The sequence below is a fragment of the Anolis sagrei genome, chromosome 4 (genome assembly GCF_037176765.1).
Source record: "Anolis sagrei isolate rAnoSag1 chromosome 4, rAnoSag1.mat, whole genome shotgun sequence".
NCBI classification, from domain to species: Eukaryota; Metazoa; Chordata; class Lepidosauria; order Squamata; family Dactyloidae; genus Anolis; species Anolis sagrei.
In genome coordinates, this window is record NC_090024.1 from 15,755,498 (window position 1) to 15,777,446 (window position 21,949).

Here is a 21,949-nt window from a genome sequence, read left to right on the forward strand (position 1 = left end):
GTTTGTTTTGCAAAGCTGACACAGTCCAAATATATGGGATTTCCACTCATACAGAAAAATGAAGAAAGAGGCCATGATAGGATTTGTAACCTTGTGCAAATCTTTAATTTAGTATATAATATCTTAATCATTTGGGACATGAAACCAAGTTTGCGAAGAGGGAACCATCAGAAAGCAAAAGTGTTGCTATCCCAGCTACCAAAGTGGACAACTTTGAATTTTGGAGGATTTTGGATTTCAAAATTCCAGAGAAAGGATATGCAACCTATACCAGATTTTTCACAAAACAACTGCATTTGATTACCAGTCCAGAAGCAGAACAGTTGTAATTGCTCTCCATCGCACTGTACAGCTCACACAGGATGTCTGTCCTTGCAGTAGACAATGTGAGAAATCCACATGCTTCATCCTTCGCACACTCTGAAAGTACAAAAGAATACATGGTGTAAGTCCTACATTCAACACCAGACACTCTGGCAAGGGCTGCTCCAACAATCAATAAGAGCAAATACAGTTGGTGGCAATGTGATGATCTATCAAAGAAACACAGCAAAAATATGGTGTCCCTATTGCTTTTCATGGGATTGGAAAGTTTTGCTTCTCCTGGCCTTAACCATTTGTAAACTCAAACCTCATTTGTTAGAAATGTGTATACATTCATGAATATTAGTAAACACTTTCCAAAATAAAGAGGTAAGGAATATATTTCCATTCTACTTGTTCTACCTGTTCCCTCAGAAGTCTGTAAAAATGAGGGGCTATTAAAAAACAACATTATGGCACCCTTAATTCAGCATTATCACATTTGAATACATAGGAGCTGTACCCCAGACTTTTAAGAACTGAGAATTACCATCTTTGGTGTCCACTCTATCCTCTTTGGCAGAGAAGAAATGGAAACCAACATTATTACCTGCAATGCACTGTTGGAGTGCACTCTCAGGTCCTCCTGGGATGGTTACAGATCCAACTATCTTCACCTCTTCTGTCAAGAAGGAAAGCTTGGAAGCTGGGACCCTCTCAAATTGTCTGAGAACTGAAATTTGAAAAATTCCAGGAACAATCAATCAATTTGAGCAGAAATTGCACTGTAAAAGCCTTGCAGTTTAGTTTCATTATGAAGTGCAATTATGAAGTGCTCACGAAGAATGTTCTTTGGGCTGCTTAATACATGGATATCCATATCAATCAACAACCAACAGAATAAAAAAAGAGTAACAAAAGGAGCAAGGAAAACTCTCGGAACAGATGATATAAAGCATTATTAAAATTCAAAAGTGTTTCTTACTAAAACGTCTGATGAAACACACATGTCCGCACCTGAAATAAAGGACTCAGGCAAAACCCAAGGAAAGTGGAACAATCCGTAAGAGTGATGCCACTATGAACAAGAGTTGTCCCTACTACAAATAATCACAACACAATGGTCAGAGACACTTGCAGAATGGGTTCGAAAAAAATTCTCAACACTTGGGGAAATACATGCAGAAGAAATTGTTATTTCAGTGTGATCCTAGACTTAATCAATAGGACTATAATGTCTAGATGAATGGAAGTCATAGAACCACTCTCTTCTGCTTTGGTCATACCTCACCTGTTCTCAGCTTTGGTCAGACCAGTTCTCAGAAACACAATTCAAAAAAGGATATTGGCAAGCTGGACATGTTTAGCTTAGAGGTAGGAAGGAAAATGATAACCATATTAAATATGAAGTAAGCTTGTTTTCTGCTGCTTCTGGGATTAGGACACAGAGCCTAACAGATGGGTGGCCATCTGTTGGAAATGCTTTGATTGTATGGCAAGGGATTAGACTAGATGGGGCTGGTGGTCTCTTCCAACTCCATGATCCCATGATTCTTCATAATTCCCATATCATCTTATTTCATTTAGTTTATTTGCAGCCTACGTTTCTACCCATGAATTGAATGCAGTATGTGCAATTCTCTTGCTTCACAATGTATCCTCACAACAGTCTGGCAAAGTAGGCTCAGAAAGAGAGAGTTGCCTAAGGTCACCTGGTAGATTCATGGCTGTGTGAGGAATAAATCCTAGATTTTCTAGGAAAATCTAGGATTTTCAAATCTCATGTCCAATGGTACATTAGAATTTCTTCTGCTGAGAAGAAAGTTTTGATGAACCTAAACACTTGCTTACTATTTTCTGCCATTTTGGTGGCTCACAATGAACAAATTCTCGAAGGCTTTCATGGCCGGAATCACTGGATTGTTGTAGGTTTTTTCGGGCTATATGGCCATGTTCTAGAGGCATTCTCTCCTGACATTTCGCCTGCATCTATGGCAAGCATCCTCAGAGGTAGTGAAGTCTGTTGGAACTAGGCGTGTGTCTGGGAACAGTTTCTCCCCGTAGAGATGTTCAATGTATTGTCAAAAGAGTTTTTCCCCATAGAGATGTTCAACCTACAACAACCCAGTGATTCCGGCCATGAAAGCCTTTGACAATACATTGAACATCTCTATGGGGAGAAACTGTCCCAAGACACATGCCTAGTTCCAACAGACCTCACTTCTGAGGATGCTTGCCATAGATGCAGGTGAAACGTCAGGAGAGAATGCCTCTAGAACATGGCCATATAGCCCAGAAAAAACCTACAACAATGAAGGAATTGTTGGACTTTAGATTAAGGAGAGGTTTTCTTTTCTTTTGGGACCAATACAAATTGGTCCAGTTTCTCAATTCCTTTTTTTTTTTTTTTGCTTTGAATTTCATAACAAATTCATTTAGCCCATGACAGTTAAGTTAGAGATTGGGATGGTGAAGCTCTTGCTTTCCAGATGTTACTGGACTCCATATCCCATCACTTCTGACCAAGAGTCATGCTAGTCAATGTATGTGGATGCTGGTGGTCAGCAGTATCCAAAGGCTGCATGTTTCCCAGCCCAGTGAGAAACAGATGGCTTTACTCCAAGTAGCCCAGTGCTTCAGGTTCATGCCATGCACCATCATAAGGCACTTATTTTCATTATGTCCAAGTGAATTTTGTATATTTTTCTAGTATAAGCCAACAAAAAATTTAAGATGCTATCTTAACAAAAATAAGTTTATGCCTACTTGTATTTTTAAAAAATGAATAATCTTGAAAATCTGTTTTGCTTTTGTTTTTTCATGCATTAAAGCCGGAACAATCCTTATGTAACTGGAAAATGATGGAAAACTCAATAGAGCATGAATGTACACATCTAAGCCTCCCCTTTATTGGGCTTGTTCTTTTCTAAAAGAGGGGGAAGAAAACGTATATCATTTATGCAACGAACATATGGAAGCTCCAAGAAATCATGCCATCTCTAACAGTGTCCAAACCATGAGGTTGGACCAAGAAAATGGGCCATCTGTATATCCAAGAAATAATATCAGTGTGTGATGAAGAGAAAAAATATCTGTGTGGAAAGTCATGTACCACTTCTTCAGCCATTGAAATACCTTTTGACACAAATGATTAAGGTTGTGAAGTCTCGGGGAAAGGAAAAGTTAGTCCATGATGGAGTTGGAAGAAACCACAAGGACCAGATGTGGATTATTCTGTTAATGATTCCCAAACTTGCTTTCCCAGATGTTGTTAGACTGCAATTCTGAGAAGCCACACCCAGCAGTGTGTGTTCAAGTTACCAGCCATGAGGTTTTCTTAGACAAGGTCTCCTCAAAGGTAGTTTTGCCAGTCCCTTCTTCTCAAATGTAGACTACAGCACCTGCTATTCATTGGCAGTCACCTATCCAAGTACTAACTAGGGCTGACCCTGTTCAGATCAGATGGGATATGGTGCCTGTATTTAGAGCCAGTGATCATCCAGTAATCTGCTGTGGGTGTGTAGGCATGGACCCAGACACACACATCTTCCAGGTGTCAGGGTGCTATTTAGAATCTTAGAGAAATCTATACAGTGAGACAAATTTAGAATGAGTAGTACTGATGGATCACAAATGCTAGTTTCTGTAAGTGAGGTGGTTTTAAATTGGGGCGAGCATCCAGAAGTTCTCCAAACTTTATTAGAATCCAATACTTAGTGTGTCTCACTCAGTAATACACAACAAAGAGAGCTTGGAGCAGGATAAGATACCATAAAGCTCTGTCACGTGGGACAGTTTCCACATCAAGGTAATTGTTGTGTTGGGAAGGGAACCCAGTGGTTGAAGGTTGGAGTTTGAAGGGTGAAAGAAGACAAGAATGTCATCCTGCTCAAAGACCTGCTAAAGATAAAAGTCTACAGGAGTCCAATCTGGCAACCCTCATACCCTCCTTTAACTGCCCTGGATTGGCAGGAACAGTCTCCATTCATATTGTGTCCTGCTTATCTTGGTGACCGTATCTCCTTCTATGAACGAGCACGAGTGCTAAGATCTGCTGGAAAGGCCCTTCTCTCACTTCCACCTCCGACGCAAGCTTGGTTGGTAGGGATGAGAGAGAGAGCCTTCTCAGCGGTGGCCCTCTGGCTCTGGAACTCTCTCCCCAGGGAGATTAGATTAACCCAAACCTTGTCCACCTTTCAGAAATACCTGAAGACTTTGATGTTCCAATGGGCCTTCGAATAATGGTTTGAAGGCCCTACTGATCAAGTCTGCCTAACCCTCATCTTTTGGTAGCATCTCCAGCACTTTATTTCCAGCGCCCAGCCTTACACTAGCCCTGTCCTGCCCTATTAGTCCCAAATCTGCACATGTGCACTTTTCTTGGACATTGGTTGCTTGGCTACAAGCATGTGGACAATTTCAACAGAAAGGAAGAAAAAATGAAAATGAACAAAATCTGGCTACCAGTATTTTAACAAAATTCTAAAATTTTAACAATAAATAAAGATCAACACTAAAACACAGGGGAACTCCAGACAAGAAACAATCAGGGGCAGCTAATCACCTCTCAACAAAGGATTCCCCCAAGCAGTAACAAGCCACAGCTAATAACTGCCAGGCCATCAAATACTACTCAAGGTGACCAATTGAAACATTCACATCTAGCTCAAACAGACAAGAGTTCTTTCTCCCACCCTGGACATTCCACAGATATATAAACCCAATTTTCCTAGTTTCCAACAGACCTCACAACCTCTGAAGTTGCCTGCCAGAGATGCAGGTGAAACGTCAGAAGAGAATGCTTCTAGAAAATGGCTATATAGCCTGAAAAACCTAAAACGACCCATTGGTTGCTTGCTGTTTGGTTATGTTTTTATGATGTCTAGATTTTATTAGTTTTATTATTTTAATATATTTAAAATAATAAAACTAATAATAGCTTTAATTGTTATATGTTTTAATTGTGTTATTTGGTAATTTTGTTTATATTGGGCTTGGTCCTCATGTAAGTTACCCTGAGTCCCTTTGGGGCGATGGAAATGGGATATAAGAATAAAGTTGTTGTTGTTGTTGTTCCCAATAGGCTCAGGCAAAAGCAAACTGCTGCAGCTTCTTTTAGCTTACGTGTTTCTCGTCATTAATAGCTTTCACCATCTTAGCGAAATTGAGTCATCTGGTTTTCATTTGTGAAATGAGCTTTAGGTTATCACAAAAAGCACTCATGCTTTTTTTAAAAAAATAATTCAATATATCACTTCTCTTGCTCTCTTTCTATCAGTCACACATGCATACACAATTAATAGCAGCTGGAGGTCAGGGAACAGGAATAGAGAGAAAGGATTTAACACCCTACCCCATAGTGCCACACCTCCAGCAAGTGCTCGGGATTATTGTTATGACTTTCAACAAAGCAGGCTTTTGCTCGTGAAATTTCATCCCTCAATAAACAGGCTGGCTTTCAAGACACCTCAGGACTCCACGTTTTTTGCTACTGCAGACTAGCACAGTTATTCATCTGGAACTTGTCTCTTTTTACAGCCTCTCCTAAATGAATGCCAAATGTTCCATTAAGAATGTGTGGAGACAGAAATTCAAAGAGACCAGAAGTTGCCAGCTCACTCCCAAAGGAGAGGAGATACAAAACCAAATTAACGCTCATTAAGGCCATTTAGGTCAATCGCATCTTAGACCTCAGAATCCATGTTCTAGTTTTTCCAATCTTCTCTTTAAAAAGGGACAGAAAACTAGAAAAAGTGTTGTTTAAAAAGACATGTCTCGGAATTAGAATTTAAATATGTATTTAAGAAACAACAGTATGACTCAAGATTGGAGTTCGGCAATGCAAATGTAACCTAAGTTGTTGAGGAACAGGCCTACAGTTATGCACCAGACATGCAAGCTCTGAGCCAAAGGCAGTCTGTGGCCAAATCTGTCCCACCAGGTGCTCAATTGAAGGTTCCTCTACAACCTGGTGGGTTGCAATATATGGGTGGTCTGATCTGGGGATGGGTTGTCTCACCACATATATTTTACAATGAGGCACACACACTCGGCTCACACCATAGGCAACTAGCGTGTGGGTCCATGCTCCACAACATTTCATAGATAAACACTGGGAATCATGTGGCCAAAGAACACCAGTATCTCATCCAGCTGGTCTTATTCGTGAAGAAGCTTCCAAAATCAGACCAGACCTTGTCCTTCCAGAGTATTTAGGCCCTTCAAGAGCCAAATCTGGCCACACTGAAACCTCATCCAGAAACACAGCCAAAATACTGTCAAAGTTCAACCAGGATGAAGTTAGCCAATGATAAATTCCAACATTCCAAAGGTAGGAAGTGTTTGGATCTGTCATAGCTTCACCTGGCTTAGTGTCAGCTCTGTTGGTCTTTGGCCATCTCAACTAGTTCGGTTAGTGCTGTCAAGAAAATATTCCACAGTTTCTATGGGTGTCCCGTGTCAGATATTCATGATGAGGGATCCATTAGGAGGACCTCAAAGAAATGTTTGCCTTACAATTCTCGGTCCAATACCACAGAATGAAAACCAGAGATCAACCTTTCAAACCACTGTTTGTCCTCTGAAAGCCAAACCCGCCTAAACTAATTTGAAACAAATGCCATCTGTTTTCCGTACCACAACTGCAGGTGCTTTTGATCAAAGTGTCATTTTCTGCTTGGAAAAAAACCACCATGGGGGTGAGCCAGGGGCACCATGTCTCATGTCAGCCATAAATGGGGCTGCCAGGTATGAGAGGAAGTATTATTATTATTGCTAGTCAATATAATCGTGGCTTATATATAGCAATTCATACTTCTAAAGTACTTCAGACTTCATTGCAAGTTACAACAGAGAGAGTAGACATTCTCAAAATAGTATTAGGACTTCAGATTTACATTTGTGAAAATCCAGGTCAGGAAATATAAGGATGCACAAGTAGAGCTCAAATGGAGATGACAAAGCTAGAAAAATGCATTTTGGGGGGGGGGGGGGACAAGGGGATGGGGCAAAAAGCATTCTCCTCTTTTTTTCCCCTCCAAAATCTACAGAAAATTGAGTTTTTCCCTTGTTTTTTTCTTTGACCTCCAAACCTAAAGATCAGACCAAAAACAACAAGTTATATCTAGGTTATGACCCACATCACATTCCAAACAAATATGTGTTGATGTGAATTAGCAACTAATTGGAGATGTTCAAGGTGTTGGACCAGGGGCAGCTCAACCCATTACGCAAAATAAGCATTTGCAGTATCGTTGATTTTGTCCAGGGGCGCTCTTGAGGCAGTCTTGGGGGAAAATAGACTTTGACATATGCGAGTTGTAGTTACTGGGATGTATAGTTCACCTACAATCAAAGAGCATTCTGAACTCCACAAATGATGGAATTGAACCAAATATGGCACACAAAACTCCCAAATATGGCACACAGAACTCTCAAAATCATTCAGCATCCTCTCAAGTTCAAAGTAAAACCAAGCACAGATTCACCGACTTATGGAGGTGGAAGCCACCAGTCCTCAGATTCGAAGAAAACTGGTACATGCCAGATTGGTCTCTTCTGTTTTTGTTGTTGTTATGAGCCTTCAAGCCAGGCATGTAGCCGGGGGGGGGGGGGGGCCTTGAGGGGCTTCAGCCCCCCCCCCCCCGAAATTCTCATGGTGGTCCACGAAAAGGCCTTACTGGTGCATTATTTAAACTGTTATGTTTATTCATATCATGATCTGATCACCATACTCAATATATCCCATATGCATGGGGGTATTGGGGTAATGATACAAAAGGTTTGCTAGGCTAGACACTCTTTCACTCAGACTCAGCCCCCCCTGAAACTCACCCCCCCCGAACCTCCCCCCCCTTGAAAAAAATTCAGCCCCCCCCCCCCCAAAACGAAATCCTGGCTATGGGCCTGCTTCAAGCCATTTCTGATTATGGCAACAGGATCTTCTACTGTCACAGCTAAGCAGAGAATCCAGCTCTGGTCTCCAAAGTCCAATGTTGAAAGCTCGACACAATTCTGACTCCTCATTTCCCTATCTATCTCAACCATTGTTTCTCAAATTTGGACCTCATATGTTTGGAGTTTCCTGTACACTGATCATAGTGGCTGGCACTTCTGGCAATTGAAGTCCAAAACAATCAGGTGGGTCAATAGTGGAAACCCTTGACCTAAATAGGTCTGCAAGCAATCTATTGGTAGTTCAAAAGCATAAGGGAAAAGAGAGCCAGAACAACAGTGAACAGCAACATTTGCTAGAGGCAAGTATTGTCTCTATTTCTTAATGGTTAGAGTTGACATTGAGTTGCTACTAGTCAGCCAGAGGGTTGCAGAATTCCATAGTGAGGCATATTCACAAATGCACTAGATTGACACCTCTTTGGAAGAAAATCTTATCTGATCCACTCACCTAAACACTGGGAATCCATGAGTGAGCTATCCGTTTCTGTCCACTCCAGTTTCACTCCAAAACTATCAACGCAGAAGGACTTTTTAGTGGTTGGGTCTGTGTAGGAAGGTTTATATTGCCCATTTTCATCGCATTTCACATCTCTTTCATCCATCTGACAATCAGTAATACCTATTGAAGGAAAATAGAAAAAAATGGGTAAATTTTGTCTGTTTTTCTTAATACTAATGTTTATTGCTCGACAAACCATGATGCAATGATAATACAGTGAACACTGCACCTTAAAGTTATACATTTTAACTAGTAAAAAATATCTACACATGACAACACACACACGCATGCACACACAAATCCCATATAAACACACACAAAAAAACACACCCATACAGGCCCTATATCCCAGGATATGATCCCAGGTTTTGTTTATCCCAGATTATCTGGCAGCGAGGGGTCATTTAATCCAGTTTAAAGCAGAAAATCTGAGATCATATCCTAGGATATAGGACCTGTCTGGAAGGACCCAGAGGTACTAAAACAAGACTAATGAACAAATGTATTTATTTACAGTATTTATATTCCGCCCTTCTCATCCTGAAGGGGACTCAGGGCGGATCACAATGCACACATACACGGCAAACCCTCAATGACATTTTTAGAGATATAAGACAGATGAAGGTAATTCAACATTTTTTCCAACTTCGGCTCCTGGAGGTTGCTCGATTCCAGCCACGGGGGGAGCTGTCGCTTAATCCACTATGACGCCGAGCCTTTGATTGTAATATTTCCTCCTTGCTCTTTGATCTCAGATACAAAGACTGGTCTACGTATAGCTCACTTTCTGTCTACTGCTTTTCTAATTCTACTAGTCCACACCCTTTAAGAAATATTATATTGTCACATTACTATATTTGATGACATATTACAAGCTCACAAATCCCGAGCCAATAACATTTTCAAATGTGTCACAGAGTATGACCGGCACCTTCTAATGTAGCTCGAGAACTTTAAAATTACTTTTAAGATGGACACAAGTCTTCAACGTAAAGATACTTAACTGCTGTCTAGCAAGCAAAGTTATTCCAAAATCTAACAAATATAAGAAAATCCTTATTGGATTAGTCCAGACATGGGCAAACTTGGGCCCTCCAGGTGTTTTAGACTTCAACTCCCACAATTCCTAACAGCCTAGTGACTATTAGGAATTGAGAGTTGAAGCCCAAAGCACCTGGAGGACCCAAGTTTGCCAATGCTTGGCTTAGACCAACTGTTTACCTAGTGCAAATTTCTATTCATAATCAGTTGGGCACAGATGTCACTGTACTATTGACATCACATTCTCTAGAAATAGCCATAAAAAGGCATCCTGATATCAGAGGTAATCTATAACTAAGTTTGTTGATAACCAGAAGGAGGCAGAATATACTGTTTCAGGACATAATAATAATAATAAGAATAACAACAACAACAACAACAACAACAACAACAACAACAACAACTTTATTTTTGTACCCCGCTAACCATCTCCCCAAGGGGACTTGGGCTTACAAGGGACAAGCCCAAAAAATTAGAGATTAAAAATAGAGACACAAATTAAAATCAATGAATAAAATAAACAGACAAACACAGTCATAACAACATCATAAAAACAATATGGCTGAGATAAGGAACCATAGCTGAGTTCAGGCACAGTGGTTGCAGTAATTCCTAAAAGGAGCCCATGGAAGGTGCCGAAGTCAGATGGGTAGGGTTGGGGAATACTATTGTCTAACATGTTGAGGTAGTTTACTAGAAGGTAAGCTACCTCAATATGTTAAACATGTAAGTGCAGAGCTTAAAGTAGGGACAGGACAATTTCTGGTGGACTGCATAATCAAAAGCACAGTGAAGCATCCAGGTTTTTAATTCCCTCTGAAAGGAGGACAAGGTAGGAGCCTGTCTGATTTCCCTATTAAGGGAATTCCAGAGCCAGGGGGCCAACACTAAGAAGGCTCTCTCCCTCATCTCCACCAGCCGCGCCTGAGAGAGCAAAGCCTCCCCAGATGATCTCAGGCTATGCACTGGTTCATAGGTGAAGATGCAGTCTTGAAAATAAGCAGGTCCCAAACCATTTAGGTTTTTAAAAGTGAACACTTGCACCTTGATTTGGGACCAGGAACTTATTGGAAGTCAGTGGAGATGTTTAAACAGGGGAGTTGACCGTAAGTAGCTCCCGTAAGTAGCCTGGCCACAGATCTTTGGACCAGCTGAAGTTTTTGGGCTGTCCTCAAGGGCAGCCCCATGTAGAGTGAATTACAGTAGTCCAAACTTGAGGTAACTAGGGCATGGACCACCATGGCCAAGTCAGATTTTACGAGGTATGGATGCAGCGGGCACACAAGCTTTAACTGTGCAAAGGCCCTCCCTGCCACTGCCGACAACAGGGCATCAAGTATCAAAGTGGAGTCCAGAAGGACCCAGAGTGTGGACCTGTGTCCTCAGAGGAAGTGTGACCCCATCGAGCACAGGTAGCCACCCTATACCCCGATTGGTCCCACGAATGGCCAGGAGAACCTCTGTTTTGTCAGGGTTAAGTTTCAGCTTGTTAGCCCTCATCCAGACCATTACAGCAGCCAGACACTGGTCAAGGATCTGAAGGACTTCCTTGGAATCTGATGGAAAAGTGTAATAGAGTTGAGTGCTTACAATGTTCAAATCTGAAAGCTCCGGTAGACTCAGTTGATTTCCCAAGAGGACATTTGATGCAGAAAGAGCTTCCAGTTTCATCTTGATAGGACCCAAATGGACAGGGAACACAGGTGTCATTCTGGAAGTAGGTGCCTGGAGGACAGACCACTGCAAAAGAGGAAAATATTGTGATACTTGTGTGAAATTCAAGTGCCATTTGAAATCCACCAATGCAACACAATGTATTTTCTCAAGTAAAAATAAAATTAAAAATATTTGCATTTTGAACCCCATTTCTGATTAGTTGAAACTGCTTTTATTCAACCAACTACTTGGTTGATGTTTAAAGGATAAAATAACGAATGTGTTTTTATTGCACGCAGTAATATTTCCTTAAGGCGCTCAGTCAGCGAAATGAAAGCATATTATGCTTTTCAGCAAAACTCTGTGATAATTTTATATTTGGCAGATAGATCTTGCATCTTTCCCTGCCAACACAAGAAGCAACCAGAGTTTCATTTGCATTTGCTTGCCTTTTGCAATTGCTGTTTCCAATAGCAGCAAAATGATACAACTATTTTACTAGTGCAATACAATGTGTTCCCATAGCCATGGGGAATACAGTCTAAGACCTCTATCCCCATGGATATCTGAAACCATGGATCATAGCGAACCCTATATTTTGACTATATGTTGGGCAGAAGCATACTATAAACCACAGTGGAGGACCACAAGAGTCCCACAAACCTTTCCAGGGGGAGTGGGGAGGAATAATTTGCTTGAGAGCATGGGTTAATGAAATAATGGATATCAAATCCATGGAAGGGGATGCATAATGTAGTGAAAGCAGGAGGCAGTAGTCCTTTTTGTACTATAACCTTAGTGCACACAAAAATTAATTCTGGAGGGATGGAATATCCCATGGAGTTAGTTTTGGGGTGGATGCAGAGAAAAAATTTCCCTTCAACTGCCAGCACAACACAGCATTTATTCACTTATTTATTTACAGTATTTATACCCCACTCTTCTCATCCTAAAGGGGACTCAAAGCAGCTTACAGAACACACATACGGCAAACATTCAATGCCAATTATACAATTAACAAGGACAGACAACACAAACAGAGGCAAAGACAGTTTTTCCCATCGTATTTCCGGCATCTTGGAGGTTATGCTTGGCTCTGGCTATTGGGGGGAGGAGGTGCTGTCACTCTATCTTCCATGCTGAGGAGCTTTCGTCCTATCAATGTCTTTAGGGGTGCCTTTATTACCTCCCCGCTAAAAGCGGTACCTATTTTATCTACTTGCATTTCTGCTTTCAACCTGCTAGGTGGGCAGGTGAGTTGTGGCTAACATCAGGTGTTCACCCCGGCCTGGGATTGAACTGCTGACCTTCTAATTGGCATGATTTTTTGCAGCACAGTGGTTTAGCCTGCTGTGCTAAGCCCATTCTAGTTCTAGGATCCTTGTTTCTTCACTGAACTTTGATTATTGCCAATTATGAGTTGTTTTTTTACTACAACTCTCATACCTCCCCAAACATTATGGACAACAACATGAAGGATGAGAAGGTGGATAAGGAAACCTCCATATTAGCAACAGTTTGAAAGGAACCCAAAACTGGAAGGGAGCATTCACAGATTCAGAGCATAGGGGGAAACATTGCCCTTGGTCTGATTTGGCTTTGTTTTGTTTGTGCTGACATAGGACAATGATAACATTCTGGCTACTTCATTGCCATTTGGCTGGATCTAGGAGCAGCGGTTCTCAACCTGTGGGTCCCCAGATGTTTTGGCCTTCAACTCCCAAAAATCCTAACAGCTGGTAAACTGGCTGGGATTTCTGGGAGCTGTAGGCCAAAACACCTAGGGACCCACAGGTAGAGAACCACTGATTGTGGGTTACCAGGTGAAAAGAGAGCAGGGTTCTTTTCCCTTTAAAAATTGGTACAGAAGATGGAATTTCTGATGATTTAACTTCTCATAGAAATTTCATCTGCTAAAATTACTACCGTTAAAGGTAAAGGAGCCCTAGCTGGATCATATCACAATATGAACATTCCCTTTTATTCCAAAAAGATATGTGCCACAGGACCAAATGAGAATGATGTTTTTCCCAAGGCAAATTGTAGAGTTTGCTTTTCAGATAATTATCTGGGAGAGACACATCCTTTTTCTCTCTCTTAGTGTTAATGATGACATCTCAGCTTTTAGAAAGGAGCCTCCAGTGGTACAATGGGTTAAACCCTTGTGCCTGCAGGACTGAAGACTGACAGGTCAGAGGTTTGAATCTGGGGAGAGTACGGATGAGCTCCCTCTGTCAGCTCCAGCTCTCCATGCGGGGACATGAGAGAAGCCTCCCACAACGATGGTAAAACATCAAAACATCCAGGTGTCCCCTGGGCAACATCCTTGCAGACGGCCATTTTCTCTCACAACAGAAGCGACTTGCAGTTTCTCAAGTCGCTCCTGACACGAAAAAAAGTTTATAGAAAGTATGGTCCTTTTGGATATCAAAGAAATGAAATGGTTTTGTTTTTATTTTTATATCTTAAAACACATCATAGCTCTAGAATCCTTTTCATATGTTAATGAAAGGAAAAGGTTTGGGAAACAACAATAATAAGATATCAGGTCATTTCCAGATGTCAGGGATTGAAGTTTCTACCTGGCAAGACAAAATAACTTTATATGTGGATTTCTGTGTTGGCAAGATCTCTAGAACTGAATGTCCTCGAAGCGTCTCCTGATGCCAAGAGCTGTCAAAGAGGGGCAAGCGCTTCGAGCGGAAAGGGCCTCTCAAAGTTCCACTTGGAGACACAGCCAAGTATACATTCAATTGAATTCTCATATGGATGAATTGGAGCGCTCCACCATATTGAAGTAAATGCGCTAATCCATTCAGAAATTTCATCCAGTCCTGGGCGTATGAACTGGAAGATTCAAAGCAGGGACTTATTTTGTAGACTGCTTCCCAGTTCAGGACGAATGCAAAAAATCAAAGAAAGATGTCCCTACTTCCAACAACAAGTTAAAGCAAAACAATACATGACCCTTACAGGAATTTCTTGGTCACATTTGCTCTCGATGAAAAGAATTGGTAATATTGCCCACAGTCTTCCCTTAATCTGCTTCTTTCCACTTCTTTGGCTACAGAGCACCCAAGTCCACTATATTCTCCCATCTGGATGCTCCACACATTAGCTTTCTACTCTTTGAGGATGCCCAAGTCCTGACATCTGGTGTTTGTCTTACTCCTGTCACTCTCATAGATCCAATTGGAGCACATTCACACTACTGCTCCTAAGCAACCTCCTCAAGGAAAGTACAAGGGTTGAGAACAGTGGGGTAAAAATGTCCGAAATCTATATAAATAAAAATGTAATGTTCGTTTGTGCTATTCACAGAACTCAAAAACCACTGGAGGAATTGACACCAATTTTGGACACAAGACACCTAACAACCCAATGTATGTCCTTCACTCAAAAAAATTGATTTTTTCATTTGGGAGTTGTAGTTCCTGGGATTTATAGTTCACCTACAATCAAAGAGCATTCTGAACCCCACCAACGATGGAATTGAACCAAACTTGGCACACAGTTCTCCCATGACCAACAGAAAATACTGGAAGGGTTTGGTGAGCAGTGTGCTTTGGTTTTGGAGTTGTAGTTCACCTACATCCAGAGATCACTGTGGACTCAAACAATGATGGGTCTGGACCAAACTCTACACGAATATTCGATATGCCCAAATGTGAACACTGGTGGAGTTTGGGGAAAATAGAATCTTGACATTTGGGAGTTGTAGTTGCTGGGATTTATAGTTCACCTACAATCACAGAGCATTCTGAACCCCACCAACGATAGAATTGGGCCAAACCTCCCACACATAATCCCCATGTGGGCCACAGCAACGCATGGCAGGGGATGGCTAGTAAGTAAATAAATACTTTCCTTTCTTGTTGGAGCCCTTCCTGCCAGAATGAGCTATCAGAAGACCCATCTCGTCAGGCAGGCCTACCCAGTCAACTTTGAATCATGAGTTTTGGGTTTGCATTCTATTACGACTGTATGTTGATGTTGATCTTTGTACCCTGTGTTTGATGTACGCTTTTTATAATGGTGTTTTTTTATCTATGTATGTTATTGTATGCATTTTATGTTGATATATTTTTACCCTGCCTCATGCCATTAGGAGAAGCGAGTAAAAATAAAATTTATGTGTTTGTTTGTTTATGTTTAATAATAATAATCACAACAGTAACAATAATTCAGACTGACAGAGTTTTGGAGCACAATACTCCCAACCTCAGTTCAGCTTGCATTATATGGAAGTGTAGATGGAGCCTAAATAAGAGCAAGACTAAAGGAAAAGCATTCCAAATCAAAGAAAAGAAATTGGAAGCTGCAAAGTTAATAAGCTTCTAGGAATCTCAAGGAAAATCATGGTAAGCAATGCCATAACATTTTGACCCCATCATTAATCTACTAGTGCTTTCCAATAAGAAAAAAAAACATATATAAAAAGGGGTATGATATTATTGGTATTTTCTTGGTAGTGACTCAATCAATTTCCTTTATGGATTAATTACTACTTTTTCAAGATATACTTTTTCTATACATCCTTCCTATAATTTGCAACATGTTGACCACTTGTTAGAAAGATTTTCCAAATCAGTTGCTCAGATTGATCATTGACATCTGGACTAGCACTCTGTTTCAATTGAACTACTATCTTTTGTGCATATATTCCAGTGTTATATAGACAATCCTCTTGATGGATTGTCACCTTGTTGTGGTGAGGGGGCTTGTGTGTTCCAGTGAACCTGTGGGCGTAACCTTTGCAATCAGATACTCCCAGGAGAGGCAACAAGGGAGGTTACAGTTCAAGCACAATCTGAAGACCTCAAGGGCGGATCAGGTGGAGGACAACATGGTACATGTTACAATGGCTGTGAAGGCAGAAGAAGGCTGTAATGGATTGAGAAGCCACCATTGTCATGTTAACCATGCCACTGGTTGGGACAATCATTCTGTGAAGACTGTGAGTTGATCGGCTGTGCATACATTAAAAAAACTCTCACACAGACATCTTCTAAGTTAACACTTGGAAGGCTATTACACTTGGACAATGAGGGATTGCCTAAGCAAGTAAGTAAATGGTTTGAGCAATGGACTGGGTGCATCCACACTAAAGCTCAAAGCTATTGAATAGAAGACTGAGTGCCCCTTGAGGCCCCTTTAGTTTGCTGAGATACCAACTCTATTGGACAGAGGAGACCAAAGACTCATCAAACCCCAATTTCCATATAAAACTAGAGCTGATATTGTAATTGCATGTCGTTGTGATTTTTGAACGGGAAAGATGACACATACCACATCCTTGGAGATTTGAGGGCACTCCCTCAGCAGCTGAAACTTTTTGGAATCCACTTCCACACTCTAGATGAACTTCGGGAGATATGTCAAAATCTTCATTTCTGAAGAAACGGAAGGATGTGTCTGCTTGGAATTGCTTGTTGTCCAAGTGAAGAACAAAACCACCACTCCTGATCAGCTCTTCAAAGCGACCAATGAGATTTGCACCAACCATTGCTTTTTCTGTTTGAAAAAGGAAAAAGAACATAACAGTACAGGGAGAGGATGAGGAACAAGAGATTCAGAAACTAATAACATTTATCAAAAACATGTCCCCATAGAATCATAGAATCATAGAATCAAAGAGTTGGAAGAGACCTCAAGGGCCATCCAGTCCAACCCCCTGCCAAGAAGCAGGAATATTGCATTCAAAGCACCCCTGACAAATGGCCATCCAGCCTCTGCTTAAAAGCTTCCAAAGAAGGAGCCTCCACCACACTCCGGGGCAGAGAGTTCCACTGCTGAACGGCTCTCACAGTCAGGAAGTTCTTCCTAATGTTCAGATGGAATCTCCTCTCTTGTAGTTTGAAGCCATTGTTCTGCGTCCTAGTCTCCAAGGAAGCAGAAAACAAGCTTGCTCCCTCCTCCCTGTGGCTTCCTCTCACATATTTATACATGGCTATCATATCTCCTCTCAGCCTTCTCTTCTTCAGGCTAAACATGCCCAGTTCCCTAAGCCGCTCCTCATAGGGCTTGTTCTCCAGACCCTTGATCATTTGAGTCGCCCTCCTCTGGACACATTCCAGCTTGTCAATATCTCTCTTGAATTGTGGTGCCCAGAATTGGACACAATATTCCAGATGTGGTCTAACCAAAGCGGAATAGAGGGGTAGCATTACTTCCTTAGATCTAGACACTATGCTCCTATTGATGCAGGCCAAAATCCCATTGGCTTTTTTTGCCGCCACATCACATTGTTGGCTCATGTTTAACTTGTTGTCCACGAGGACTCCAAGATCTTTTTCACACGTACTGCTCTCGAGCCAGGCATCCCCCATTCTGTATCTTTGCATCTCATTTTTTCTGCCAAAGTGGAGTATCTTGCATTTGTCACTGTTGAACTTCATTTTGTTAGTTTTGGCCCATCTCTCTAATCTGTCAAGATCGTTTTGAATTCTGCTCCTGTCCTCTGGACTATTGGCTATCCCTCCCAATTTGGTGTCGTCTGCAAACTTGATGATCATGCCTTCTAGCCCATCACTCGATAACAAGCTAAGTGTCTCCAAATTCAGCTTCATGTTCCTTACCCTGTCAAGACTTGCCCTTCTCTAAGAAAAGGTTGTAGTCTAAACCTCTTAGGACTACTTTTTCTTTGATTTTTTTTCTTTCTTTGGCTATATTTCTCAACCATTGTTCTCACAAAATCAAGCAAGCTGAAGGATCTTATTTGGCTAAACCATTGTGTCTCTTGATCCTGTACTTCCAACTGTCCTGATGTTACAGGAACAATTTTGTTTAATTTTCTGCCACCCCAAAAACATTTATTTCGGTCATTGACCAGCACAGGAAATAGTGTCACGTTTCCATACAAACCTGGCATGTTTGGTACATTAAAAATATATAAATACAACTACTAAAAACACAATATGGGTGAGGGAGCAGAAGGGGAAACAGGGTAAAAACATACAATGCCCAGACCCATCACCAAATTGTAGATCCAGGGAAGAAGATTACTGGACACACAGTTGATTTTTGGAACTAGTCATCCCCTGGCGGATTGTGTATGCTGCTGCACAAAACTTTGCGACATTGTAGGTTGTAGCTGAATTAGTATCTGCAAGTAGCAGGGAGGTATAAAATTGTCCTGAATGGCCTGGGTGCTTGTCTATTAGAGGTAAGATAAGCCTGGCACGGATATCCCTGTAGAATGGGCACTGAAGGAGCACATGTTCTATTGTTTCCACATGACCCGAGTCACAGGGGCAGAGTCTCTCTGGGAAAGGGATCTTCCGGTAGCGGCCCTCGAGTACAGCTGATGGGAGAGTGTGGCATCGGGCCAGGGTGAAAGCCCTTCGATGAATAGGAACCTCTAAGTATGTTAAATATGCCATAGGGGAGGCAAGGTATCTGCTGTCTTCACTGACAAGGAAGGTTGGAGCCGAGGCCAGATCTAGTTGGCGCTCTGTGTCTGTGATACGTTGTTTAATAAGTGCCTTGGCTTGATTGTAATCCATAGCTAATAGTAGACCTGGAGAAAATCCCAACGAGGAGATTTTGGATGCTACCGCCTGCTTCCATGTGGATTGGAAGTCATCCTCCATGGTTAGTGGGGCAAGGCCAAGGGGTGCATGGGACAGTCTGAGCCAGAGGTTAAGTATGGCCACCCACACCCTGGCCTCCACTCTCATAAAGCCCGTCTCTAGTCGCAGGGTGGCATTAGAAACGCATTTAGGGACCTGCAAGGCCGATCTCAGAAACTTGGACTGAACCACCTCTAATGGGGCAAAACTGGGGAAGGGGCCCAGCTGAGCCCCATACAAGAGTTGGGCTAATGACTTGGCTTCAAACAGCTTGAGCGCTGCCGGTGTGAAATGGCCCCCTCTTGTCCTGAGATATTTAAGAATGGCAATTGAGCTCCCCTGCGCGGTGTTGGATACTTGATCCCCATGAGCTCTTCTGCTACCATTAGATTGGAAAACTACACCTAGATATTTGAAGGATGTAACTTGTTCAATTTTATGGCCATCTATGCTCCAAGAGTAAGTCCTGGGCCTATTAGCAAAAGCCATGATTTTGGTTTTATTGTAATTGAGTTGGAGCTGATCTGTGTTGCAATGTTGTATTAATGCTCTCAAAGCTCTTTTGAGCCCAATGGGTGTTCTAGAGAGGACAGCAGCCACCCCATTTTTACAGATGTCAGTTTCCCTCTCCTCCCATTTTCCCATTTAAGTTCAGTTTTCATCAACTGCTGCACACTCAAAATCAAAGTACAAAAATAGTTTACATTCAAATAACTCAGTAGGAAGAAAGGGAAAGAGGAATCTTGGTCTTTCAATTCAGCTCAGGCAGAAGTAGACCACTCTATCCTTTTCTACTGGTCTCTTCTTGGTAATTCATAACTTTCATTATCTTGACCATATTCTGATATTATTTGGACTCAATTTCTACCTACAAAATGTCAGAGGGCATTCAATCAGCCTCTGAGCATGGAGGTAGCAACCTTAGTGTCTGGATCTGTTGCTTTCTGGCAAAGAAATTGCCTCACAAACAAAGTGGGAAGGCTTTATTTCAAAAAGCATACATTGGGGTACGAAACAAAATTCCAACTGACAGTTTATTTCCCTCACCCGGCCCCTCCCCTTCATTGCTCTCATTTCCATGGAAACCTTCTCCCTTGTCTCAAATATACGCAGGCCAGATCTAAGGCATGGTGTAGGTTCCTGGCTTCACACAAAACTAGGAAATAAGGTCATGACACTTAGCATGTTTATGTTCAGTAGTTGTGAAATCTCTAAAGATGTCCACATTGGGTCTTGAGCTGAAATATACGAGTTGGCTGTTGCCCCAGGGAGGCTTTCTCTCAGTCTTGGAGCACTGGCATGGAAAATCTGCCACAAGGTAATGCTACTTCTCTAATAGGGAATGTGTACAAAGGGAACCCTGTTTCTTGAAATGCACGAAGGTCTCAACTACCTTAATCTAGCATTGCTTTTTGGATTTTCAACATTGTACATTTTTGGGGGATTTTCAACATTGTACGGGACTGTGGTGCAGCTGGCTGGGAGTAAGCTGCAGTAAGATCACTACTAACCAAAAGGTCATGAATTCGAAGCCAGCCCAGATCAAAATGAACATCTGACTAAATTGTGTAGCTTGCTGTCGATCTTTGCAGCCCGAAAGACAGTTGCATCTGTCAAGTAGGATATTTAGGTACCGCTTATGTGGGGAGGCAAATTTAACTAATTTACGAGGCCATGAAAATCTCCAGCAAGAATGCAAAGAATGAGGAAGTACTTCATCAGTGTCACAAATGGTCGGTGAAGGAACAGCTCCCCTGGTGGCCAAAATACCCTCAAGAAAAGCTGGAATGTTAAATTGCCTCTGTGTCTGTGTATATATGTTGTGTGTCTATGGCACTGAATGTTTGCCATGTATATGTACATTGTAATACGCCCTGAGTCCCCTGAAGAAGACTACACTAGCAGGAACATTAAGCCTTACCAATGTTGTGCAAATCAGGAAGCAAGGCTGCTGGAACATCCTCAAGCAAAGCTCGCCACGTGACGTTCACCCCCAAACGATCCACCGCCAAACACTGAACCCGGATAGCAGAATCACCACAGACAGGCACAGGTATCAGGTGCTCAAAAGTATTTACCTTATGGAAAGAAACCCAAACTTTTAGTAGATGTCTTTTTTTAACCAAGTACAGGTTGGCTATCCCATATCAAAAATGCTTGGGACCAGAAGTGTTTGAATTTCAGATTTTTTTCAGATTTTGGAACATCTGAATGTCACATATAGAGAGCTTATTTTGGAGAAGGGATCCAAATCTAAACATAAAGCTATTTTGTGCTTTATACACACCTTATACACACAGTCTGTGGGTAATTTTATACAATATATTTAACAACTGCATGCATGACACAAAGTTTGTGTGTACTGAACCATCACAAAGGAAAGGTATCACTATCACAGCCACTCATGCGCACAATTTTGGAGTATTTTAGATTCTGAAAAAGGAATGTTCGATCTGTATTATGTGTTTCCTTGCCTTGAAATTTGGCAATGGTAAATTTTACTCAATGCTTGGAAAAAAATACTTTTTGAACTGTGTTGTCGAAGCCTTTCATGGCCAAAATCACTGGCTGTGAGTTTTCCAGGCTATATGGCCATGTTCCAGAAGCATTCTCTCCTGATGTTTCACCCACATCTATGTCAGGCATCCTCAGAGGTTGAGAGGTCTATTGGAAACTAGGCAAGTGGGGTTTATATATCTGCGGAATGATGTCCAGGATGGGAGAAAGAATTCTTGTCTGCTTGAGGCAAGTGTGAATGTTGCAATTGGCCACCTTGACTAGCATTGAATGGCCTTGCAGCTTCAAAGCCTGGGTGGTTGATGCCTGGGGAATCCTTTGTTGGAGGGTATTAGTTGGCTCCGGTTGATTCTTCTCTGGAATTCCTCCTGCTTTTTGAGTGTTCCTCTTTATTTACTGTCCTGAT

General features: G+C 41.7%; 1 protein-coding gene across 1 annotated transcript in view; it reads right to left on the bottom strand.

The window, feature by feature from the left end:
- Positions 1 to 21,949, bottom strand: part of TG (thyroglobulin) — a 197,148-nt gene that overhangs the window by 130,065 nt on the left and 45,134 nt on the right. The window contains exons 19-24 of the mRNA XM_067467011.1: positions 20,948 to 21,104; positions 16,745 to 16,969; positions 11,390 to 11,539; positions 8,708 to 8,878; positions 914 to 1,036; positions 305 to 420 (exon numbers count right to left, since the gene is read on the bottom strand). Coding sequence (XP_067323112.1) covers positions 305 to 420; positions 914 to 1,036; positions 8,708 to 8,878; positions 11,390 to 11,539; positions 16,745 to 16,969; positions 20,948 to 21,104 — 942 coding nt within the window. The remainder of the gene's footprint in view (positions 1 to 304; positions 421 to 913; positions 1,037 to 8,707; positions 8,879 to 11,389; positions 11,540 to 16,744; positions 16,970 to 20,947; positions 21,105 to 21,949) is intronic.